Source organism: Oryx dammah, unplaced genomic scaffold, assembly GCF_014754425.2.
Source record: "Oryx dammah isolate SB20612 unplaced genomic scaffold, SCBI_Odam_1.1 HiC_scaffold_27, whole genome shotgun sequence".
NCBI lineage: Eukaryota > Metazoa > Chordata > Mammalia > Artiodactyla > Bovidae > Oryx > Oryx dammah.
This window is the reverse complement of record NW_024070211.1, coordinates 74,205,370-74,232,994: the sequence shown is the minus strand read 5'-3', so window position 1 is coordinate 74,232,994 and position 27,625 is coordinate 74,205,370. Positions and strand designations below refer to the sequence as shown.

At 35.3% G+C, this 27,625-nt stretch overlaps 1 protein-coding gene across 9 annotated transcripts in view; it reads right to left on the bottom strand.

Moving 5' to 3' along the window:
• The window catches only part of R3HDM1 (R3H domain containing 1), a 162,788-nt gene that overhangs the window by 31,765 nt on the left and 103,398 nt on the right, over positions 1–27,625 (bottom strand). For 5 of the 9 annotated variants that reach the window (XM_040228513.1, XM_040228506.1, XM_040228507.1 and 2 more), the window contains 5 exons: positions 26,051–26,305; positions 23,148–23,299; positions 19,510–19,611; positions 16,725–17,009; positions 12,352–12,475 (listed from right to left, as the gene is read on the bottom strand). In XM_040228513.1, the coding sequence (XP_040084447.1) occupies positions 12,352–12,475; positions 16,725–17,009; positions 19,510–19,611; positions 23,148–23,299; positions 26,051–26,305 (918 nt within the window). The remainder of the gene's footprint in view (positions 1–12,351; positions 12,476–16,724; positions 17,010–19,509; positions 19,612–23,147; positions 23,300–26,050; positions 26,306–27,625) is intronic. The other 4 variants (XM_040228511.1, XM_040228509.1, XM_040228512.1 and 1 more) reach the window with 2 other exon arrangements.

Genomic DNA, 27,625 nt, shown 5'->3' with positions numbered 1-27,625 from the left:
TGTATGTTTGAAAATTCAGACTAAGATATGAATCCTTATATTAGGAATGTCTCCAGGGCACAAGGAAAAATGGTATTATCTAGCAACATTTAAGATTATCTCCTTATTATTAAGGTTACTTAACAAAGAAACTGATCATTAGAGAGGTTAAGCAATCTGCCTGAAATTCATAAACCAAACACCAAAGGGACAGTTCTTCCTAAGCTTGAGACACTGCTGATAAGTTAAGAGTATAAATATACTTTTATTAAGTGAATTTATTAGTTATTTAAATGACTCCACAATAAGGTCTGAGTAATGAATATGAATTTCATGTGTTTCTTGACCCTAAAAGGATTTCCTTAAGTAAATTAATTAGCTCAAGACATATATAAATTACTAGAAACTACCACAACTTCTTTTTTCTTTATAAAAAAAAAGAAATCAGATTAAAGAAAACAACCAACCTCCAGCCAGGGAATCTAAAAAGGTTTTACAAAGATAAACCAAATGATGGCATTGCCTGTACAAACTTCTACAACTGAAGGTAAGCTAAATGATTTCTCTAATACTACAGATCTATTTTGCTATCTTATAAATACCAGTTTTTATTTCTATCCTCATTAATTCCTAAAACAGGAATGGCAAAGATCCCATCTCAGGTTTTGATTTTGACAATGATATCAGTGTACTTGCCTGAAGTCTTAATGATTCTTCTCAATGACTAAAATAATTGAATAAATTTAGCATCACCCTTTTCTAAAGACATGATACAAAACATATTTGGTAACTAAGCAACATATTAACAACAAGTAAAAATACAGATACAATCAATCCTTTAATAATGAAGGGTTTTATAAAATGGTGCTATTTCTACGGCAACAGTGCTTTATTGCCATGTTTCAAACCTTTCCCAAAAAATGTATATCATGGTCTTTATAGGTAATAAAGTGACTATAAACATGCTATTTCCTAAACATCTCTCCCTGTGAAATTCCTATTAATATTCAAATTTGCAGACAAATAAACTTTCTTGCTCCTTAGTCTAATACTTGACATCCAACTCTACTTTCAGTCTATGAAATGACAATCATTTCAAATTCATACTCTCCAAGTCCAAATACCATCAAAACATACACAGACCCATTTCCACTCCTAGGAAAATAAAGGGCAGGAATGGAAAAGGGATGTGAAGACCCCTTCTTGTCATGGAAATGTCACCTCTGAACACCCACACAGCATCTACTGCAGTGTCATAATTTAGGCATAGCTCTTTATACACTGGGAAAGTAACTTCTTACAATGGACTTGTCAGAATCACAGTCCACTAAATTAAAAAGAAAAATCTGAACACCTAGCAGAATTCACTGTAACATAATTTGACTTAAATTGTCACGTCTCCTAAGAAACTCAAATGTTTTTCATTACGTTTTTGTATTTTATTCAAAATATATTCAGAGTTATAGGTTGCCTCAAAAGAAAACTTTGGGAAAAAAAGCCAATTTATGTGCAAATGTGGTTCTGATTTCCTTTATCTAAATACGTCAGTATTTGGAGATTCACTATTTGCTTCCTGCCTGCAATTCCCTCTTACGAAAAAAAAATCTGATACAGAAAGCTTCAATCAGTAGCTCCAGATACCATGACACAGTGGTCTAATGTAGGGGGGCTTGGAATTTGCATTAATAAATTTCCAGTGTATTTTTATTCTTTAATGCAACCTTATCTCCACTAATATTCATGCCTACGAATGGATATATTTATCTGCACACAAACATCACATTTTGAAAATGTGACAACATAAAATCCAAAACATCTGATTCCAGCACCTCATTTGTTACAGAGGGTAGTATAAGGATTCTGTGTGCTCAAGATGTGCCTGGAGGGTGATAAAAGGTAAGTAAAACACAGTCCCTATATTTGAAATTGGGCATTCTCAGCCCTGACACCATATCAGAATGGCAGAATACGTAGGGTATTATGAAATTAAGAGGGAGAAATTAATCCTGGCTGATATCAACAGAGGTACTAACATTTGAGCCTGGACTTAAAGAAAAGGTCTGGAAAAAGTAAAAAAATGAGTAACATGTTTGAGGAACAGAGAATAGTAAGGAGTGGCTTAATTTAAACATTGCATATGGAGTGAAAAGTGGAAGATGAAGGTAGAATATTGGTAGAGAATCAAAGATTTTACAAGTAGAAGAGCAGTGAGAATCATTAAGAAGTTCCAGATTTTAAAGACTGTGAAAGTAGAAAAATAACTAATATTACTACTTCATTCAGAGGTAGCATAAATAAACTGGGAACATGTTCTTAATTAACAGAGGAACTATTGAAAACAAGAATGCCAACCACTTAAAAAGAAAATATTTTCCCAAGAAGCTCTCCTATTAATCTTCCCATAATTTTGTTTATTGCCTTAATCCATATTTCTTAAAACTCGACAGGTAATATAAAATTGTTCCTATTAACTGCTCTCTCATGGCTTGTGTATACCTTAAAAACAACAATACTGAAATAGTGTGCTTTCTAAGGGTAGGGTTACCCACCCTGTTAAAGGGAAAAAAAAAAATCCAAATATCCATACCAACTATTAAGCAAATAAGCCAAGGAAGTGGCCACTCATTTACATTTACAAATAAATAGTGAGGAAAAATATATTCCTAACAGAATAGAATCAAAATAATATATGTTTCTATATTCCAATACTTTGGCCACCTGATGCAAAGAACTGACTCATTTGAAAAGACCCCAATGCTGGGAAAGATTGAAGGCAGAAGGAGATGACAGAGGAGGAGATGGTTGGATGGCATCGCCAACTCACTGGACATGAGTGTGAGTAAACTCCAGGAGTTGGTGATGGACAGGGAGGCCTGGTGTGCTGCAGTCCATGGGGTGGCAAAGAGTCGGACACAACTGAGCGACTGAACTGATGTTTCTATACAAAACCAGGAGCTCCCTATGTGCTGACAGGTTCACTGTTCACGTTTAGTGAATGGCTTTTGACAGCAAAAGTTGTACTTAAGTTTTACGGTAACATGTCTATAGTAAGGTTAAACATATTTGCATTCTCATTAAAATAAAACTTGATCCCATAAACAGAAATTAACCTCAGTCCAGAATTCATGAATTACTCATTAAGTCTTCCCTTAAAAAACGCATAGCCACCTCAGTGTGTACCTGATAAGGAAAAACAGAACTGTTCTAGCTCATATCTAATATGTAAAGCTTGAAATGAAGGTTTAATTTAACAATGCTGGGGGGAATGAAGGGACATTAAAAATACCCTTGAAAAAGGTTTATTTGACTAAAAAATAGGTTTTCATCAAGGAAAATTTGGAAAATACAACAAAGGGAAAAAACCAGGGTGGAAAAACCATTTTTGTAAAACAATAACTTGCAGATAATATTATTTACATGTTGTATTTACGGCTAGCCTTGTTTTTTCTGCATAGACAGCAACATACATTCCCACTTCCATTATTTATAGAAATGGGCCATACGACACATTGTTTCAAAACCTTTTCCAAAGTCATGTTTCCACAGCTAAACAACAGGGATTTTACAAAGCTATGTGGGAAGGAAGTATTTAAGGAAATTTTCTTAGAACATATTTAGACCTACCTCAAGTTAATAAGTCGGACACAACTGAGTGACTTCACTTTCACTTTTTACTTTCATGCACTGGAGAAGGAAATGGCACCCCACTCCAGTGTTCTTGCCTGGAGAATCCCAGGGACGGGGGAGCCTGGTGAGCTGCCGTCTCTGGGGTCGCACAGAGTCGGACATGACTGAAGCGACTTAGCAGTAGCAGCAGCAGCAAGTTAATAATCAAAGGATGAGAAAAAGACTCTGAACTCTCCATTGCCTTTTAGGAAGAAGGCATGTATCAAGAAGTGAACAAGACAAAAAGACTAAGTATTTCAGAACAATAATCAGCTTTTAGTTTCCATTGTGGAATCCAGCCCAAACACAAACGAAGCCCAAACACCCATGTGTTTTCATTTAGAATACTAAATAATTATCATTTATTTGATAGCACAAGGTACAACTAGTAGCTAATATTTACATGACATTTATTAGGTTTTAGGTACTACTCTAAGCACGTTCATGTGTGAACTTTTTCCATGCTCCCAATCTTCAATCTTATGAAATCTTCAGTTCAGTTCATTGCTCAGTTGTGTCTGACTCTTTGCGACCCCATGGACTGCAGCATGCCACGGTTCCTTGTCCATCACCAACTCCCAGAGCTTAATCAAACTCATGTCCATAGAACTGGTGATGCCATCCAACCATCTCATCCTCTGTCGTCCCCTTCTTCTGCCTTCAATCTATTTCTTACTATCCCCATTTTTCAGATGAAAAGACAAAAGCATAGAGAAGCTCACACTTTGCGTAAGGTTAACAGCTGTTAGGTGCTGTAGCTGGATTTGCACATAGTAGCCTGATGCTAATCTTTACTTTTCTCAGGGACAGATGTTGACACAGAGTATTACAGTAATACCGCTCCAGCAGAACATGAAATGCCTGACCTTCCACTGTCTGACCACTGTTTGGCTAATGAAGATTTTTACCACTGTTTCACATACCTGAGTCTCAACAGCAATTTAATCATAGGAAAACAAATAATTACTGTAAATGGTCAATATTTGTGAGTATTAAGTGTTATCCAAAACAGGAATCACAATGAAAGGCTATTAAGCAGTTAGTCTAGATTGTAGGTAAAAGAACAAGACTAAAGGTCACAGAGTTTATTCAATCAGTCCATAATGTCCCCTCTCTCCTTCACTTGTTTTGCCCACTACTCCCAAGATGCATGGGTTGTGCCCTCTAACTGCAAGGTTACACTTCTTTGCCTCAGTATAATATGATTTCACATGGACATAAAGCAACTGGGAAGGGGAAAAAGAGGCTCCAATGGGGTCATATTTCAGCTTCTATGTCCCCTGGTCTGTGCTTCTCAGCATTTTATGTCAATCTCCAATGTTTCTCTGGATTTTAGCCTTGCTATTTTGCTTCAAAGGCTGCCTTTGCTCAAGATGTATACTCTACTGCCACTTTCCAGATGAATACACAGATTTCTCTAGCAGAATTTTCATAAATTTGGCTCCTCTCTCCACAATGTTGAGTTCCTGTGCTAAGAAGTGAGCCTTTACTCAGTGGGGCAATGCCAACTTTAACCTGGACACCATGTATATAAGGGGGCATGTCCTGTAACAGGGGTGAAAGCTTGAAGTTCCTGTGAAGGAATGGCTCTTTTCTACATACTGAATAAGTTTTACATTACTTTTATATTAGAGGAGGGGAAATCCACCAGGTGTGAACCATAGTGAACAGAAAGCTACCAGGACCTTAGAAGTCTTTCTAGCTTAAAAAGAAGAATAAGAAAAAAGCATTTTAGCATTCAGTACGTTGCATGGCTGGTATCCTAGGAAGGAAATTCTATAACATTAAGAAAGGTGCCTGAATGATTTTTTCCAGAAGTCATGATAAGGTGTTTGACTGTTCATTCCAATACTTAAACAGTCTAGTAACTAGTTAAAAAGTATGCAATTTTAGAGTATACTCTCTAAAGAACATGATATTAAATGCTGCAAAAAGATTATTGGACTTTTTCAAATGACATAAGACCATGGGATATATGTTGGTTAAAGTGTACTATAATCACAAGTAAAATTAGAAATATTCAGTCAGAAAGCACTAAAACAAGGAAGAAAGAAACACCCATCATTCTACTATTAAAGGTAAGAACCTTAGTATTGTTTATGCAAGACAAAACCATAATAGTGTGTTAGCAACATGAAGAACCATGTAATAACAGACATGCCTCACTTTATTCACACCTGCTTAATAAAATTTACATCTTAAAGAAGAGTTGTTTTAAACCTGTGTTTAAACATTCAGGTTTCACAGCATCACTGTTACAGAGTGGCATTTATTAGAGAAGTGGCACTGTGGTTCAAATTCATTATCTAATTCAGGCCAAAGGAGGGGAGGGACATAGCTCTGATATGTTCAAAAGTATAGTTTGAAGACTGTCAAATATGAGGAAAAAAAAATCCAATGATCTGGAAAAGAGGGAGAAGGGTGAAGATTAGGAAGGGTAAAGTAGACTCTCAAGAATGAAAAGTATTGCTATGTTTTAAAAATACTACAAGAGTATTTCCAGTATTCTGAGGCTCAACACATCCCTAATTTGGCTACTACCTAAATTATTCTTTTGTCAATAAAGTGTTTCAGTACATCTAATTTAAAAAAATCCTTCCTGTGACAAATCTGGATTTAAACTGGGGTGTATGAGGAAAACAGAATATCTCTTGTAGAAATTTCTGAATTGTAGGAAAGCATCTATTTTGTAAAGCAAGCAATGCCACTATATGTGATATCAACAGAATAAAACACCCAGATTTCAGTATAAGTGTTATTTAACACTGACATTCTCCTTTGTTAAAAGATTGCAGTTCTGCAATATTATCCCATTTCTTCCAGCACTTTCAGAGGAAACCACAATCAATTCTGCAAGCTGAGAGAACTAGGACAATACAAATTGATGGCTCAGGCACTTCCCCGGGGGGGCTCCAAAGAATATTCTATTTTTAACTCTCTTTCACTTCAGCAGGGAAAAGAGCAAGAAGGAAACACAGTGCTCAGCAGAAAAGTATTGCACAGGCTTTAACAGGCTAGTTTTATTATATATAGGTGACCTGAACTATCATTTGTGCTAAAGGAAAGCAATCTTAATAATACGGATTAGACATAATCAGAAAGATAAGAAACTGAAGAAGTGCTTAGTCAGAATAGTCATAAATATAAGGTTATTTCATTTAACGGTATTTTAAATTTTTTGAAGACTGAATTTGCACAGCAGAAGCACTGCTGTCAGGGTAGATTTTTTTCTTTCCTGGGTGAGCCATTTTGCCAACTCTAAATTTAATTGTAACCAGGTATCTACAAGATAATTTATGAAAACCATTTCCAAATCACCAGAATCTCAAGTTTGTAATCTGATCTGTATTATGTCTGTGGCATTATTTTAGTGAGCAGGCAAATTCAACTAAGGATAAGTCTGTTAGGTGAATGTGGAAGAATACACATTAACCTAACACCAGCACACAATCGCTGTTCTTTATCTATCACCCTCTGCTCTCCTACTCTTTTGCCTTAAATTAACAAAATTACAAACATGAAATATTAATCTAATAAAAACAGGTTCATACAGGTTATAGGTCAAAGCTATTTAAATGACAGTCCTATGGAAGAGGGTATACAACTCGAGGAAATCTATGGGTACTTACCAGATACGTTTGGCTCCAGTGGCGGCAGGTTAATGAAGAAGGGAAAAGGGAAATATGTGGATTTGTAGGTAACATACAATGTTTGAGTCTGTGCTGGTCACGCAATACTAAGAAATGCTTACAGAATCAATGATAAAACAAGGGTAGCCAGGACTACCACCCAGTAATATAAACACAAAATTCCTATTACTCAAGTCAATAGTTGTCAGTAAATGACTTTGTAGCTAGAGTCCCTATTTGACGTAACTTATCTGTTATAAGCATCACCCCTCCTCTGCTTATCCAATAGGATCCTTTCTTCCTTGCCTGTCTTTCATATCCTGGTTACTTTTAAATTTGTGCCCTGAAAAGCTGCCATTATTCTTGGGCATCTTAACAAATGTTTCTCCTGTGGTTGTGGTCAACAGGACCCTACTGTAGTCTGCTGCTTGGAAAGCTAAGATTACAGGTATAATGCATTGATAATCTTTGAATTCACCAGAGGTTGCAAAACTAAAATGATATTTAGCCTTATGGAGTCATTTTTGCTTCCCACATGCATACAATATCACAGTTTGGAAAAAAAAATTAAATTATATCCCTTCAAATACCTTCAAATGCTTTTATGTGTCTAAGTCCATTTAATGGCATGCATAATAATATTCCTAAAAAGCTATTTAGTAATAGGGGAAAAGATGTATTTGACTTTCGCTAATGAATCTGGCATGCTTAGGACATTAAACTTTTAAGAAAAGCTCCAATCAAAAGCAATCTGCCATTCAATTCTTCTTTGGAAAATAAATTAAAGCAACAGCTTTCATGAATTTTTAAAAGGTAAATTATATTAAGCCAAGGTTGTCATTTAAATTCAAATCCCTATTTCTGAGTACGAAGCATGATTAAAAGGCATTACAATTAATGGAAAATATAAGCAAATGTTAACATTAATATAGCATTAAAAGAAAGAAGAAGGGAAAAAAGAAAAGGAAAGAAAGCAGTGGAAACCTGAGTAAAAAGAAGCCAGGAAGCAGCTGAAAAAGAGACCGGTTCACTGTGAGAAATGTAAACCTCTCAGACAGTGCTACGGCCCCGAATCCAACAGCTCAAGAACAAGGCCAATTATTGCAAAATATTAAACATATATGGTGAAGCTGCAAACTTTTCAAAAGAGTCCTAAGAATGAAAGCAGCTAAAGAGAGAACAGCCAGGCCTCATAAACCTAAAATCTTTGCTGTAATTACTACCTGCAGGAAGTTTCTTTATCATATACTTCATAGTATTCAAGCTGTACATTTTATGGTAAAGGGTTAAGATAAATTCTTACTATTGCAGCTGGCAAGTAACCACATCTTTTAAAATCTTTGCTTGTATGGCTCTGTTACAGCAGTAGGCACTAAGCTATTGCAAACCAATCTTCCAATATTCTATCTTTCTGAACTAGAAATGACTTATCTAAGACAGACACACAGAATCATGGAATTGTAGGGTACACAGAGGCTTCAACAGACATATCAGCAAAACTCCCTTACTCTGCAAGTGAGTAAATTGAAACCTAGAGGCTTTAAATGATATACCTAATACCAGTTAAATACAAATAATGGCTATTAGGATTTGACTCCTATTTTGTTTTCTTTCATTTTATACAATACATTGTCCAACAGGCCTTATGTAGCCAGGATTTCTTCTGCTTCTGTTGACAGGGGTTGACTCAACCTTTCAACCTTGTTTTAATGACCATAGTAGTTTCACATTCTTAACAGAAGATTTGTACGTTCATTCCCCAGCAGTAATGTTAGTACTGATTTCAATTCAGTTCCCAAAATAGATGGGTTTATTGTCAAGGAGATCAGTAACTATACAGTCCTCTGGCATGTGGATGGAAGACCAATCCTTGAGATATTTCCCCAACTTCCTTCCTGCCCTCAAAAGGGAAAATAATAGAATATCTTATGTTTATATTGCTCATACCCTATTGATCTGAGAATATCTGATTCAACTGGGTTTGTTAATTTAGAGCAAAATTTTCTTCATATTCATATACAAACATTCAAAAATTATTTATTTGTGCCTCAGTGGCAATAAATTGTCCCAAGTCTATCTAGAGGATGTAACAAATCACTTCTAATTTTAATCAGATGGGGATGGTGGAATACAGAAAAATATAAGGAAAAAAAAAGAAAACCAGAAAGTATAATGTTTACATACAAAAATGTAAATTACTGAGAAATAAATTGCTTTAAATCTGTAAAAAGAAAATCAGAACCAAAAAGCTACTGTGTCCATTTCCCAGTGCATTTTGCTTTTCTGTTAGGAGACATACAAACATAAATGCGTATTTTTTTGTTTTTTAAATGTCTTTATTTGAATACATTGGGGCTTAGTTGTGGCACACGGTCTCTTGGTTGTGGTGCACAGACTCTAGCTGCAGTGCTTGGGCTTAGCTGCTTTGCAGCATATGGGATCTTAGCATCCCGACCAGGATTTGAACCCATGTTCCATGCATTGCAAGGCAGATTCTTAACCACTGGACCACCAGGGAAGTCCCAAATGCGCATTTTTTTCTGTAAGCTTAGACATAAAAAATAATCATTGGCTAATCACAAAAGTCTTTAGATTATACATATTAATCATTCAACTCCTACAAATTCCATACAAAGGTTCAATATAATGACCAACGAAGTAAGTGGCACTGGCATGACTGAAATTTTCTTTCCTACTTATTAGCATAACAATATTTTTTTCCCTTTCAGGTAAGGGTGCTTTGAGGATTTATTTCTCTTCTGTTCTTCAAACTGAATGACATGAACCTTAAGTTTGAGTTGAGAAGATAGTATTACATAAAGTAACTGGAGGAACCAACTCTAGTTATAAAGTGTTATATTAATATTGTGACTGACTCTTTAAGAGTCAAACACAATGGCAAACTCATTCAGACACATACACTTTTCTGTGCCTGTACTGTCCAGATGCAATCTGACTTATTGTTTCTTTCCTTCTCACCACAACCACCAGCATTAAGAAAAACCCAACAATTAAAATATCACTGATAATGAACACGTTATCTGTTATGTAGATATTCTGGCCCTGAATTGGGAGGTGTGGCATTTATAGTCATTTTCCAGTAAGTGGGAATATTTTTAGTAGAGAAGCATTTGAATGAACACCGTGGTCCAAACTGTGATTTAAAGTTTTAATCTTGCAGGCACTTTGACAATGGAGAAGAATAAGATTTAGCCATGAAAAAGAACAAAACTGAGAAGCTCACACAAATACAAAACAAAGTTTCTTTGCCTGCTTTATTAACTGGGTATACTAATGAACTAATAAGTTAATTAGTCACATGCAAGGTATTTGAATGGGGAAAGAAAAGGCCAATTTCTTTTTACTATCATAACATTAGCTGTAATCTGTATTATAATTTGTTTTATAAAATAATAAAATAATTAAACATTAAAATGTAATAAGTTAAATAATAAAAAATAATAAAAATAACAAATATAACCTGTATTATAAATAATATAATAAAAACAAATAAATAAAAGTTAAAACAATAATAAAACAATAAAAATGTTTTTTTAAAAAACTATTATAATTATGGATATAAAAAATAAAAAAACTATTATAATTATGATATGAAAAGTCAGTCAAGGAGGTCCAGGAAACTTAGGAAACAATTTCTATTAGAATAAAACAACAGTGTATTTAGTTAGTGAGCACTGTCATGACCAATGTCTCCAGGTATAAGGGAGAGCTTCTGATGCCTTTCAAAATTAGAGCATATACCAGCTGAAGTGGAATGTATTTACTAAACCTCAGGAAACCCTGAAATTAAAGGGAGTCAATTTTGAGACAGAGGACAAATTCTAAGTTGGCCAAAATGACCACTGTATGTACTCAACATGCTTTGGAAGAACGTTTGTCACACATACAATACAAGGCCAGTAACACAAAAACGGGGAAAACCTACACATTAAGTACAAGACAGCTCCTGAGAGCAACAGATTGAGGCCCTGGAAGTTTCCCTGCTGAGGTGATAAGTAAGAGTCTTATCTGGTAAAGCTGATGATGAGTGAGGACTGCACAAGTGAGGAGAGGCAAGAACACTTCTCTCATCAGACCACGCAGGGCAGATGTCTTTCTCCTGAAATTGTGGAACCCATGAAAGGCCACATACATTATCAAGAGCAAGAAACTGTACACTATAGATGTAGGGTTATGTGGCCTCAGCAATCATGCTGACATAGTCTGAGCACCTTCAAATGCTGACAAGCAGCTAAAAAGGCTTCAAAGAAACCAATAAAAATTCTCTTTCAATACCTAGAGTTACATGAAAGGCTGAAAAGAATACCTTATTAAACATCTGGGGCAGAAGTACACATCTAGGTGGGAAGCACAGAGAGAAATCAATTCAGCAAAATTAGTAAGATAGCTTTTACACTGAGATCATAGTTGTTTTCATGGAAGGCTTAGAGAAAATTTGAAAGGCGCAAAAGAAAAACAATCTTTTCAGTTTTAATACATTTGATATGTTTAGGATTACATTGGATTCGGTTTAAATATACCTTTCGCTACACAACCAGAAAACTGAAAAACAAGACACAAAAAAGATGTGTAAGAACATCAGTCCTTTCAAGGCATCCCTACAGAGACGAAGACACCAAAATAGCTTCACTAGGCTAGAGCTCTCAACCAACGTTAGGTCATCTGGGGCCTTGTTTTGGGTTACCTGTTCAGCAGACATCTTAACTTGCCTTGTCTGTAGGTCTTGATGCAGTGAAGGCTGCAGCTACAGGGGCAGTCAGCACTGCGAAGCTGCTCACCTGGTGCAGTCTTCTCATTATGGCTCCCAAGTCTTTAGCATGGAAACCTGACAGTGTGGTATTCTCTGGATGGTGCCCACTCTTTTCATCTAAGATCTGCCTACTCTTTTCCTCTCACTGGTTTGCATATTCACCTGTATTCACCTATCTGAAATCCCTGACTGACTGAGTGTGGCAGTACCTTGGCAGTACCTTAACAGTAAGACGGAAATAAACCAGGATGAAAAAAACACCAATTCTCAAAGCTAAGAATTCCTAACTTCATGAATTCTACTCACCTGTCTGCTGTGCAGGCTGTGGCAGTGGTTGGTTTAGATGTGAATTGTAATGGACCGAAGGGACTGGGCGATACTGAGGTTGATTAGAGTGGTAGTGGCCTGGAGCACAGTAACAGGCTGGCATCTAGAATAAGGATTGAGGGAAAAATAATTAATTTTACTTGTAATACAAATCTTTTCTTCCCTGTCAGAAATATCAGAGTGTAATGAGTAACGATTCTCCCCATCAGTAATCATCTGAAAACTGATTTTTCTTTGCTTTATATTTACCTGAAAAAAAAAAACCTTTACATTTCAAACATATAGTATACATAACAAAAGATATATACCAATTTCCCCACTAAATTAGATTTAGTAGATTTAAATTTTTTGGTCATATTTGTTTCAGATTTTTCTCTCTGTTACAAAACCAAATACTGTTGAAATAGTTAAAGGCTCACTCCAACATTCCTTTGCTCTACATGCCATAGAAAAAGCATCATTATCTTATAGTTGGTGTATATCATTCCCATAAATGTTTTTAAACTTCTAGAGTCTGTGTGTGTGTAACCTATTATCAATCATCTATGTAATCTACTATAGACTCGCTGAGAATTTTAAAAACGCACATTTATGGTTACTCTACATAAATGTCATGGGCTTTCCGGTGGCTCAGCTGGTGAATCTGCACTTAGGTTAGATCCCTGGGTTGGGAGAAGGGAAAGGCTATCCACTGCAGTATTCTGGCCTGGAGAATTCCATCAACTGTATAGTCCATGGGGTTGCAAAGAGTCAGACATGACTGAGCAACTTTCACGCACTCATTTACATAACTTCATGCAGCTTATTTTGCAATTAACATTGTTTTTGAGACTCACTTTGGTTAAAGCATGTTTCGGGAGCTCATTCAATTTACTTACTGAGCTGCTATCATCACATATGTTTCAGTTTATCCTTTCCTACACATTCACATTAGCACTGATTTCATTCTTTAATTTTTCTCATATTTCTAATGCAAATTAAAATGTCAATACACATTTTATTTGTCAATTATACTTTAATAAAGCTGGAAAAAATGCCAATAAGACTAGCCTGATTTAGTTTTCTACCCAAAGCTATTTGTATCAGTTGTGAATTTCTCTAAACGTAATCTGATCTGGTTTGGGGTGAAGAACAAACAATTAATCCATTGATATGGAAGAATGTGGAGAGTTAATTTCATTAGGTTCAAGGGCTCTCAAGTTCTGCTCTTCTGATTGGGCTACTTCTAAAAGAACAGAGATCTGTGGAGATCTTAAAGAGAGCCCATTTTGTCTGGAAACCAGACAAGCACAGAATTCCTGAATCAGTTATAAGCCAAGAATCTTCTAAATTTTCTGTAATATTTCTTGATTTTTGAAACATTATAGACATAATACACATGTGATTACTTAATTTTTCCTGGAGGTATCAGGAAGTAACAGATAAATATACATCTAACAATGTCAACTGATATTTAAAGATAAGAGGACTAAACAATCAGGCTGAATAAATCAGCAAATATCAATTATATACTGAATTTGAATGACACACTTTAAGTATAAATGGTGCATATAAGAGAATGGAATAAGACCTATTATTTAAGTGCTAATCAAAAGAATGCACTTACACTTTTACAATCAAATTTGGTATTGACTGCTATATTTAAAATGGATAACCAACAAGGTCTTACTGTACAGCACAGGGAATTTTGCTCAGTGTTATGTGGCAGCCTGGATGGGAGGGGAGTTTGGGGGAGAATGGATACATGTATATGTATGGCTGAGTCCCTTTGCTCTCTACCTGAAACTATCACACCATTGTTAATCAGCTATACTCCAATACAAATATTTTTTGTTTCTATTTTTAAAAAGGATGCTTAAGTCACTATATTAAACTCAGATTACAGTATGTTTCAAGACAAGCAACAGTACTAGAGACAGAGAAAAACATTTCATAATGGTATGAGTCAATACACTGGGAAGATTATACATTCAAATACTATAATATGAGATGATAGAATTGAGAGAAACAGACAAAACCACTATCATCTTCTGATAGAATTTGACAAAAATTAAATAAGGATGTAGAAGATCCAAAAGTATCAAACACGTATACTCAGTTGATACTGCTGCTGCTAACTTGCTTCAGTTGTGTCCGACTCTGTGCGACCCCATAGACGGCAGCCCACCAGGCTCCCCCGTCCCTGGGATTTTCCACACAAGAACACAGGAGTGGGTTGCCATTTCCTTCTCCAATGCATGAAAGTGAAAAGTGAAAGTGACATCGCTCAGTCGTGTCTGACTCTTAGCCACCCCATGGACTGCAGCCCACCAGGCTCCTCCGCCTATGGGATTTTCCAGGCAAGGGTATTGGAGTGGGGTGCCATTTCAATGCAATCCCTATCAAAATTCCAAGGCCTCTTTTTCAGAACTGGAGAAGCCATCCTCAAGTTCATAAAGAACCACAGTAAGCTAAATAGCCAAAACAATCTTGAAAAAGAAGAACAAACTTGGAGGACTCACACTTCCTGATTTTAAAACTTACTAGAAAGGTACAGTAACAAAAATAGTGTAGTCCTGACATAAAGATATAGTATAAAACAGTATAAAAGTGAGACTTCAGAAATAAACTGTTACATTTATGATCCAACTGACATTCAACAAGGGTACCAAGATTATTTAGTGGGTAAAGAATAATATCTTTGGACTTCCCCGGAGGTACAGCGGGTAAGAGTCCCCCTGGCAATGCAGGGGACATAGATTTGATCCCAGGTTCAGGAAGATGCCATATGTAGCCATAACAGACCCTGTGCGCCAGAACTATTGAGCCTGTGTGATACAACTACTGAAGGCTGTGTGCGTACAGCATGTGCTCCACAACAGGAGAGGCCACTGCAATGAGAAGCCCATGCACTGCAACTAGAGAGGTGCCCTCCACTCGCTGCAACTAGAGAGGGACCCTCCACTCGCTGCAACTAGAGAAAGCCTGCACACAGCAACAAAGACCCAGTGCAAAAAAACAAAAGAATAGTATCTTCAACAAGTAATGCTGGAATAAAGAGATATACACATGCAAAAGAATGAAGCTAGAACCTTATCTCATATCACATACAAAATCGAACTCAAAATAAATGAACTAAATATAGGAGCTAAACCCATAAACTCCTTTAGGAAATAAAGGAGGGAACTCTATTCAACTCATTTTGAGATCAGTACCACCCTGAGCACTACTACCTGAAAAAGAGCTTATAAGGAAACTACAGATCAATATCCTTCATGAAAATACATGCAAAACTCTGTAAGAAAATACCGACAAATCAAGCCCAGTGATATACAAAAAAGATAACTATATCATGACACATATATATCATAACGTATATTCCAGAAATGAAAGGTTAAGATTCAAAGTCAGAGTAATTCACTGTATTAATAGAGTAAAGGGGAATAAAACCCCACATGATCGACCACCTCAATAGAGGCAGAAAAAAAATTTTTTTATAAGATTAATATCCATTCATGGTAAAGACTCAACAAACCAGGAATATAAGAGAAATGTACAAAAAAAAAAAAAAAAAAAATCCACAGATAGTTTCAGTTAATGTCGGAAGACTGAAAGCTTACCCCTAAGACTGGGAACAATGTAAGCATAGGTACTTCAAAACATATTTAAGATAATACATGGATTCTAGAAATTTTACTTCTCTCTCCTGTGAGTATGTTCAACAGTGGCGCACTTAGCTAATGCAATAAGGCAAAAGAGAAACAAAACGCAAAGAGTAGAACAATCAAATTTAGAAAGTCTGCAGGATAAAAAGATCAATATATAAAAAACAATTTTATTTCTACATATTAGCAGTTAACAAATAAAAAATAAAATTTAAAAATAATCTCCTTTAGAATATCACTTTAAACATTCAATATTTAGAATATATTTTAAAAACTATACGTAATACTTGTGTAATGAAAACCACAAAATACTATTGACAAAAAAATTATGGAAGATCTAAATAAATGGAGAGAGGTAACATATTTTTGCATAGGCCATTCAACAGGGTTAAGATGCTAATTCTCCCCAAACTGATCTACTTCTTCTTAAAACATACCATTTTATTTTCATAGTGCATTTACTTTACTGTGTTTCTCTTAAGCTAGTTAAAACAAAACAAATCTCTCAGAGTCAGAAGGGAACTCTAAGATTACATAGTTTAACCCTCCAACTCAAGTATCTACCGGTCATGTGGTTGTCTAGAATACATTTTAGAGTCTCCAAAAGGGAAGATGGCTGACAAGTTTTGTTCACACGTTCTCACAAAGTCTCTCCGTGCAAAATTAAAATCAAGTTCTCTAAAGTTAGAAGATGAAAAAGCAATGTACCTGTGGAGAGGGCTGCTGAATGTACCCCTGCTGCTGGAGCACTGGCTGGCTGACAGGATGACCAGAGGCAGAGTAGCCTGGAGCAGGGACTGGCTGCGCAGGTGGTAGGGGAGGAGGTGGTGGCGGCGGCGGCGGCGGAGGGGCTGCTGTCATGATATAACCAGACTGCTGTGGGGACTGAAGAACAACAGTGGACTGGAACATGGTGGCATGAGGGTCAGAACCATCTGCTGATGGCTGGCGGGCAAGACTCATGTGGCTAAACTGAGACCCAAGGTTGTCCTGCTAAAAAAGGGAGAGGTCAGAAATCAGTAAGCTTTCCAAACACAGACCAATCTTATCAAAGAAAAATACTTCATGTATTTTAAGAAGAGTTGCAGTAGTATATATTAATATCATGGAAATTATATATCTACAATAAGCATGATTTAATAGAACAGCTTCAAGAAAATTGTAACTCTGAGGCAGGAAGGTAGCAATATTACAATGCTGTCAACACAAATTACTTATAAAATATATCTCATGGAAATGTATAGCATGCAGAAAAGAGTAGGGTATAACAACATTTCACAATAAAAAAATGAAGACAATTATTTAAAATAAGAATATACACTTATTTAAAATAAGATTAAAGGCACACTTTTATATTAGGCAACTAACATTTTCTGAAAAGACTTCAAAGACTAGGAGTCTAGCCAGGCATGGTACTAATTACTCTTTAATGTCCTTCTTCTCAGGAGGTAAAGAGTCAGGTTCTATGCATTTCTGTATTTCCTCCCATACCTACTGATCAAATATAGTAGCAGAAATATTCATTTCATGATCTACCCTCTCTGATCTTCTCTCTAATCTCAAAAATGAAATAAAATAAAAATTTGGTTGTCAATTCTATTCTTCCTTGGTGTTTTTTGGTCTACTCCTTAAATCAGATGCTGCTGCTGCTGCTGCTAAGTCGCTTCAGTCGTGTCCGACTCTATGCGACCCCACAGATGGCAGCCCACCAGGCTCCGCCGTCTCTGGGATCCTCCAGGCAAGAACACTGGAGTGGGTTGCCATTTCCTTCTCCAATGCATGAAACTGAAAAGGGAAGGTGAAGTCGCTCAGTTGTGTCTGACTCTTAGCGACCCTATAGACTGCAGCCCACCAGGGTTCTCCGTCCATGGGATTTTCCAGGCAAGAGTACTGGAGTGGGGTGCCACTGGCAAATGTAAACTAGGTGACAGTTTCCTATTGCTTTTGCTACTTGGAGAGCAGGCAGTGGTGTCAAGAAAAGGCTACAATCTATATGCTATCTGACAAATATTTACCTGACTCAACAAAGTAAGGACCAATTCTGACTTGTCTACATAGTATCAACTGAAATGACAATGGGGTTAAAATAGCATTCCCTTGTTTTCAAGGAGCCAGATTGGCAACAATGTGCACCACATTTTGCTGAGAGGAAAAATTTGAAAAAAGGAAAATTACTTAAAAAATTGTGGCAACTGAGTTGTCAGATCAAAGTTGACATGTCTGCAATTTCTATAATCTGCTTGTTTTTGCAAAGTAAAGTAAGGCTATGGAGCTGATAAAGGATTGAAAAAAAGGAAACCTGACTTAGTGACTGAAAATATATGGCATGGCTTTACCCTTCTCAAATGGTTGTTCTGACTTAGTCCAGCACTACTCACCTAATTCAATGAATAACTTCAGAAGATGAAAATATACCTAAAAATGCTTACCAGCTGTAATGAAAATGTAATATGTCCAAATATTTTAAAAAGAAATACCATAATGATTGATATATACCACCATTACAGTCATCTTGGTGAAAAAGTCATTCTCTTACTCCAACGATCTGCCATTTTTCAAAACATTTTTGAGGCTTTTACGTTATTTATTTTTAAAAATGTTCTCAACCTTCTCAATGCTGGCAAAATTTCATTTTCTCAGACTGAAAGTGATCTTTGAAAATCATTCAGAGCCAAGGCTGGTAAATAAGGTTGCCCAACAGCTCAAAACAAAAACACCCTCAACAAAACAAAACATTAAAAAAAAAGTGTTGAGCGATTTTAAGAGACATCTTATAATTTAACTGGATGCAATTTCAAAATGTGATGACCGTATAGTCTGAAAAGTAAGAGCATCACTGGGAAAAAGTACAGGTGGTTAGGCAGATTCAACTTAATGGAAGGAAATTAACGTTTACTGAATATCTATTTCATTTTAGGCACTATGCAGGAGGTATTTTATATTGTGGCCCCATATGTTCACTAACTAGAGATGGTCATTACTGAGCTCTTACTGAGAGGTATAACTTTGGGCATGCTTTGGATTAAAGGAAGTACCATTACTTTATAGTCATAGATTAAATATCTAGAGATCTTGATGTCTTATGAAACTGGAAGTTCCAATTCACCCCAATGACTGATACTAAGTTTATCAGACCTGGTGGGGAAAGAAAGTCTAAACCCAGATGAAAGCTGCCACACCAGGACTGCACAGATCTGCACCAGCCTCAATGAGGAAAGTAGTTAAAACATCTTAGGACCTGAAGATTATTTCAGTATGAAAAACAAGGAAAATGTTAGGCTTTACATAATTGCCAAAATAAGCCAATATAACAACTATTTTATGGAACATAATAAATTATTTCTAATACAGTTAAAAAAAATACTTTTTCAAAATATATGTATCCCTGACTTTAGAAAATCACAAAAGAACGTATCACATTAATCACATTCACAAGTATTCATCACACATACACCCACAGAAACAACGCAGGAGGTGAATAGAGATATAGTACCACGGAGTATTGCTGAGTGGGTGAGACTGGCAGGAGCGGGGATGGGTAAGGGGCTGTAGAGTACTGAACAGGCTGTGAAGAGGGCTGCAGAGGACGAATAGGCTAAGGAATAACAGGTTGGCAAACAATGTTAATGTCAGAATAAAATGTTAAAGAAGAATTACATAAAATGGAAAGTTACAGTTTTTTGGCAATAGCTTAAAACTACAAAGTCATCTTAAAAACAATATAGGAAACAACAAAAACAATAGTAAGCAAAGAAACTCTACATAGATAATTTCTGAGAACATACATTTAAATTTAAAACATAATTAGAAAATAATTTTTGCATAAAAATATTTGATTCACTACAACAGGTAATTTAGAGATTTCAAATGTTATTATCCTACAAGACCCTTGGGCTAGGTCAGTAAAAGCAAACCCCTTTATTCTTTCTTCCTGGTTTGATGAAGGGGCTGCTCTACTTAGCTATATAAACATTAAGCAATAGAATTTTTCTTCTATTCTTATTATCAAAGTGTAACAAACATAATATCTATGTCAAGTATTCTATTTGATAAGGCATGATTACTCTTTTGGGACCAAAGTGCCTAAACTTTAGCAATTTTTCAAGGAAAATATACTGTAGGTACCATTACAAATAGCCTAAAGAAAACACACACACAAATAGATCTCTTCTATATAAGGAAGATACATACAGCTTTCTTCTAACTAAAAATTTTTATTGAGAGAATATTAGAAGTTGAGAAACTACACTGGGCATTTGAACAACTCAGAGCTTAGGGACGCTGACTCTCTGCAGGGTCAAAAATCTGGGTATAATATGGCTGGCCCTACATCTGCAGATTCCAGTCCATGGATCCAAATAATCACAGATCATGTATACTGTAGTATGTATGTGCTAGGAAAAACAAAAAAATCTGTGTATAAGCAGATCCTTGCAGTTCAAACTTGTACAAAGATCCACTGAAGTTCTTTGAAATTTTACTAAGAAAATATTCCTGCATATCAGGAAAAAAAAAAATTCAAGTTTTATGTTTCCCAAGGGTGCTCACAGGTATTACTGAAGAATGAAAGACGTTTCAATCATATTTAAATTTTAGGGAATACACCTGGCTACTGATAGGCAAATTAGTTTTCCAATCTTACCTTTATGTAGTTTGTTACAAAGGACTAATATACATATTGGTTTAATAACTATCATAATCCAGCATACAGGTGGCAATCTGTTTAAGTCACCCGCATACAGTCATTTAACTTTTGAATCTCTCTCTGGACAATACTTTTGAAGAGTATACTTTAACAACTTCCCTGGTGGCTCAGACATCTGCCTACAATTGTAAAGCGTCTGCCTACAATGCGGGAGACCCGAGTTCAATCCCTGGGTTGAGAAGATCTCCTGGAGAAGGAAATGGCAACCCACTCCAGTATTCTTGCCTGGAGAATCCCATGGACAGAGGAGGCTGGTAGGCTACAGTCCATGGAGTATACTTTAGAAATGCACAATTAACCAAATAAGGTTACTCAAAGAATAATCTAGACAAGGAGAAATTCCTATGATTAATACATATAATGCTGAGTTGCCCTTCCACCACAAAATCAAGTTTCTAAACAATGAATGGCTTAGAGTAGTTTAGAATTACACACACACACACACACACAAAAAAAAAAACCACAAAAAAACTACAGTTAAAGTACTAAAAAAGGCAAAAGTTGAAAGATCTAAAGAGCAGCCACTGATTTCTCACTAACCTCTTGAAGGTTAGTGAGAAGAAATTAGCAAGCTTCCTAATGGATGACAGCATGTATCACACCAAATGAGGTGCAGCAGCTTTAAAACTACAAACTACAAGCTCTTCAATGTGTTATTAAGTCAGACAACCATAAAGACACAACTTTCTTCCAGACAACTTAACCTACTATGTAAGTGTCAGATGAAACAAAAGCTTTAGTCTGCTGGGAAATAAAAGAGGGGTAATATGAGCACCAAGGGTATGATTTTATGTCTGCCAGAGTGTCAAGTGGTAATGAGAAAAATGTGGGCTGGGAGACTGGATGATGGAAGTGAAACTCTGACAACTCTTAGAAAAGAAAAAGCCTTAGCATGTCCTTTTCTTCTACTTCAGTTGCACCTGGGTGCAAAACAGCATTCACTTAAAGTGACTGGTTTCAAGAATGTGGCCCATCTGAAGGCTTTGGAAATCACAGCATTATTTTGTTTGGTTAGATGAAATTTCATGGATGGATTATCTCAGTGCAAAAGATGGTTATTGAGTATCATTTGTTCATCAATTATCTATTCTTGTATTCAATGAAAAATTACCAGAAGCACTTGAAGCAATGCCAGGAAAAACAGCCATGGAGTTTGATACATTCCCCAAGATTTCAAATTCTAGTCTATTAAGACATCATTTCTAAAGTAAGCTGCCTATATCTTTTAGGACTGTCTCTTGAAACTAAACCAGACAAAGCTATTTCTCAGAGATAATAATCTGAAATATATAACTGTAGATAAAATCTTAGGATTTTTTCCTGAAGCTGCCAGACTATTTCCACTGAATTAAATCAAATGAAAATCTGCCCTGTAAAACTCCTGATGGAATATATAGTACTGCAAGATGACCACGTGATAGCAAATTAAAGAGAAACACTTCAAGACCAAGTTGAATGAAACCAAGACAGAAAAGGACAGTGAGGGAGTTTTATTCTGTCTAACATCTACCTGAGTGCACGTAAGCAAATGAGGTTGGGAAGTTAAAAAACCTACAAGTCCAACTTTAGAGAAACTGCCTTGCCTAATAAGGAGTCTTAATTGCCAGACAGGAATTATTTTAATTAGTTAAAAAATATGTGATAACTTCATCAAACTGCTCATACATTTTTCACTCCTGTAATACAATTTAACCTGTGAACAAAACTAATAAAACTTCTCCAGTTCAACTTTGCCACTATACTTCTGTCACAAAATATTCTCCATGTTCTCACTAGTAGAATACTTAAGATTGTCTTCCAGGGAAAAAGAGGTGCAAATAACTGTGCAAACTGTCTTTGACATGCTAAACAACCTTTCAAAAGACAGAATGAAAGTACGAGTTTACACTGGAATAATCAAGTCCAGTAAGAATGAGTAACACATCTCTAGAAGAAAAGCCTGAATGTGAAAATATATGTGGAAACTCTAAACATTTATACAAATTCAAAATATTATTAAAAGTGCTTTTGATAATTCTAACTCAAGTATTTTTGTCTTTATTTTTCATAGGGTAGGTGGGATGGAGAGTACCTTGAAGCAACAACTCAGTTTCTTGTAAGTGATTGATTACTGAATTTTAAAACAACTCACTTTGTTCACTGGAATAATGTATAATCTTAGTTTTGATTACTCTTGTCCATTTCCTGCTACTGTGAAACAGGGATAAAATACTCACCACACAGGATCATGAGATAAAAATTTCCCTTCGCAGAAAAGCCCTTGAAGTTAACCTCTCCATAGGAGCAGTGAGTGGGACATCATGGGTGCAGAACATTAAAGTTCTAAGAGATACTTACTTGCGCTATGTCAGTTATAATTAGTGACTATAGCCCTAAATATGCAAAGGTAGATGAACTTAGCATTATGTAATTGTGGATATGTGCACCTGTGAAAAAATGTGATTAGCTGCTTGCTGTTGAGGTGGTGGGGGTGGCAGAGGTGGCTGTGGAGGTCCAGGCACTTGGGTTCTAACTGGTTGTTGCGTCATTGGAGGATTATAGACAACTGGACTCCCATCTGGGTTTATGAAGGGCTGACCTGCAAATTTTAAGAATGAAGGAAAAAATCACTTAAAAATGGAGACTGAATATAGGTCATTCTACAAACTTATAACATGTTCAATCCTTATTCACAATTCCAAAGGCCTCAAGTTTCTGAAAACCAAAGGTTTTTTTTCTTAGCCTAGAAAGAAAAGTTTGATTTTACACAAGGCTATTTCTAGTCTTTGTATTTCCCACTTAAGAGTAAATATTCAAAAACTTTGCTGCAGTGTTTCACTGCGGTGCTATCACTCCAGAATCCACTCAGATTATATTATAATACACAGTATTTTCCAAAAAATTTAATTCTGAAACACCCCTTGCTCAAGGAATTGAGTTACAGGATTGTGTAATATTTCAGTTTTGAAGGGAAAAACAAAATAAAACTTGACATTGGGATACTGGCAATTCATTAATTAGCCTGTTAGACGGGAAATATTTAACATATAGGTCACATTGCATATATTTAACTAGTAAGATTAAAACCTGATGAAAATTAAATGGCTGATAACTTCAAATTTCAAATTGTGGCTTTGATGGCAATGTCCTAATTTCATAGATTCTAACTTGTTAAAGTTAGGAAATAATCTAAAAATTCTAAATAATTATCTAAAATAACTTCCTTTTGATTTCAGTGAGCTTTATTCATAAAATGAGAGGATACTTCAGTATTGATTTTGAGGCTTACTGGTTATCAATTACTAGAGGAATATTTTAAGTAACTCTCTAAACATAGATTCTAAACAACTTTTTATTACATGAAGTAATATTTTTATCATGGGAAAATAACCAACGAATACAGATCAAAAGGAAAATAAACTCCCCATAACCTTACAGTTAATTTGGATAACTTCTTCCAGACTTTTTTCTCACTGTACATACAGATTCAAAGATTAGTACTTTTCTATACTATACACTGAATGACTAAACAAAAAAAAAGACTGGACTGTTAAGAAAATTATGAAATAAAAAGATCATTGATTATGATACCCTTTTAGGATGGGAAAAATATAAAATAAGAGAAATTTGACTGAATAGTACTGTCTTAAATAGCCCTCAAAACATTCTCTCTTTTTTTAAAAAATAAAGTGAAGTCGCTCAGTCGTATCCGACTGTTTGCGACCCGTGGACTGCAGCCCACCAAGCCTCTCCGTCCATGAGATTCTCTAGGCAAGAATACTGGAGTGGGTTGCCATTTCCTTCTCCAATGTAACATATAATAATACTTGGGAGAGAAGAATACATTGTTCCATTGCGATCAAGTGGGAACAGTTCTCCAAAGTCAAATTATTTTCATCAGTTAATTTCCTGTTAATTTATGTGATGGATATAGAGAACTAAAATGAAGTCGTGCTGGGTATTTGTGAATTGTTTATTAATTTTTAAAACAATGGTAGATTAGACTTGAATGAAAGTATGTTTCAGCATAATTTAAGGACTGCTTGAAAAAAAAGCTGGATGTGTTGTAATGCTTTTCTCAAAAAAAAAAAAAAAAAGTCACTTCTGGACTAATTTAAAATTAAGTATACAATTCAATTTCAGGTTGATTAGTTTCTCACTTTATAATTTCCTACTCAACTGACACTTCCATGTTTCCAAAAACATATTAACTAATGTTTAGAATGAAAAATAGAAAATAGTAAAATAGTAAATCATCTTATATCCTGCTCCAGGAAAACAGGCAGTTTAGTCATGTAACAGACCTAAGATATCAAAAGATAATCATTATAAACCAAAACTGAATTTCTTAAGAGTCAGTTTCCTATCTAATTTAATTTGTTTCTTAGAAACAAAAGATACAAATGAGATCTGAAGGTAACACCTTCCAAGCCACAGTTTTTTCTACAACTAACAAAAGGAAAGTTTCAGGAACACTCAGAGACCCTGACCCTCTAGCTGGATCTACCTTGCCCAACAATTACCATGCTAGTCTGACCATATCAGCTATCTGTGAATATTTAAGGAAGGTTAACGAGCGATTTAAGGTTGTTTTCATTATCTAACTATATGATTGGGCTATATTGTTTTGATTAGAAACCAAAACTTCTTTTGACTTAAGAAAAAAATTAACATATATAATGACTGCAGTTTCTTAATCTCTCTGAGGTTCAGTTTCTTTATCTGTAAAAGTAGACTTCACCTAACAGGGTTATTATATGTAATGTATTTAAAGCACAACATAGTATATGCCACAGAGTAAACATTCAATAAACACAAAGTACTACCTCCTAACTGCAAACAATGTGTTGTCAATATTAATTAACAATGACTACTTTTTCATTAATAATAAGATGTAGCTTATAATAGCTTTTCCTCAGTAGAAAGCAATTACCATATTCATAAGGACAATTACTTATAGGTCTTTTCACTACATTATAAAAGAAGTAAGAGCTGTTAATGTTCTCCTTTTTCATGAAATGTATACTATTTTCCCCAGGATAAAATTCTTTTGAATAAAGCTCTTCCAAAGGTGGTGGTTGCATTTCTAGGAAATGAACTGTTTCATGACTTGACCTAAAAGACAATGTCACCAGTGTCACAAGGAGAAAAATATTTTCTGATATAAATATGTCTTTTAACATTCTCTAGCATAAACTGTTTTTAATAAAGTTCTAGGGAAAATGCTAATCACTTATAAAAAATAAAAAGCTAACAACACATATACAGATAATACATTTAATATACATTCTTTAATTTTCAGATAACTCCTGACATCTCAACTGAAATAAACCTTTTTCTGGATACCAACCTGTTTGAGGGTTGATCAGAATACTGCCAGGTGGTATGCCTGCTGCTTCCAAGGGAAGCAAAAAGAAGCTTGTGCTAGGAGATGCAACTTGCCCATTTAGGCCACCATCAAAGGAAAGAGAACTATGAGTGCTGACAGCTGGATAGACGACAGGTGCACCATGAGAAGACTGGCTAAGAGCTGTACCTGGGAGAGGCTGCTGGATGTGTGAAAGAGAGCCCGTAGATGACCCTACACTACCAGAAGACTCAGAACCTAGGGGAGGAGTAATAAAAATGGGAGTTTTTAAAACCTTATATAAAGATGCAGGTTTTAAATACATCATAAAATTCATATTGCATAACATGCAGTTTAACACATAAAAGCATGAATTATTTTTGATTTACTGTACAATTTTGCCTCCCCTCTCCACCAAAAATACGTTTAATACACCAAGAGTTATCACATTAAGTTGTCAGGTAAGTCAAAGCCAAAGCATGCAACTTAAGCAAGTCTGTAATAGTATCAGCCACAGACAGCCACAAAATACACATTACCCACATTCCCAAAAGGACAAAGTTATGTACATTTTTACCTTTAGATTAACACCTAGGAATATATAGATTATAATTTGCCCCCAGGACAAACAACTTAGCACAGCCAAATGCCCAAACCTCTTATATCAGAAACCCCTTCTCTATAAGAACACAGAAAGATTTCAAAGTAGTGTAGGAAATAACAAAAACAGTAAATTCTCTACTAAGAGAAACAACTGTCAAGTTTCATTGCACACTTTCATTTTCAGCTCATAATCATAGCATCTTCCTACAATGTACAGTCAACTTTCAATTCTTATCACAGTAAGGGACAAAGAATAAAACTATTCTAAGCAATTATATTAACACTAGCTTAAAATTTTTTACTATACTTAATAAACTAATTTGATGTATAATGGCTAAAGGGAGACAATGAAACAATGAAGAAAGGGAAAGATTTTGATGAATTAGGTTAATTAGGTTTTAAAAAACAGAATTGAGTCTATGGGGAGAATTAATTTTTCAAGAAAGAAGTAAACAAATATGACACACTATATAGATTTCTCTGAAGGATAACTTCTATTTTACATTGTGCCAAAATAACTGTTTCCAATAACTATATGAAAAATATACTTATTTTCATCTCTGAAGATAATATAGATCATAAATAGTACATGTTCTTAAAATGTTTTGATTTGGCTGTATGTCTAAATGCCTTTCTCAGGACACATGAGTAGTTTTGTTATGATGACTTGATGACTAAGTGACCGTTTATCAAATAAATGCATATTTGGTACATATGCATATTTCTTACATTAATAAAACTTACCTTTCTTTGGTGATATATCATATACACTAAGACATTTTAAACATCCACATTATATGTTAAAAAGATGACAGGAGCAATTCAAAAACCTTAAGAATTTAAAGCACTGAGTTATAGTCAGAGATTAAAAAATACTGTCACCTTCAAATTTATACCTCTCCCTTCAACTGTTATCTGTAAAACTGTATGTCTAGGCTTTACCCAAAAGGATAAGCAGAGTGCCATTTCTGATTT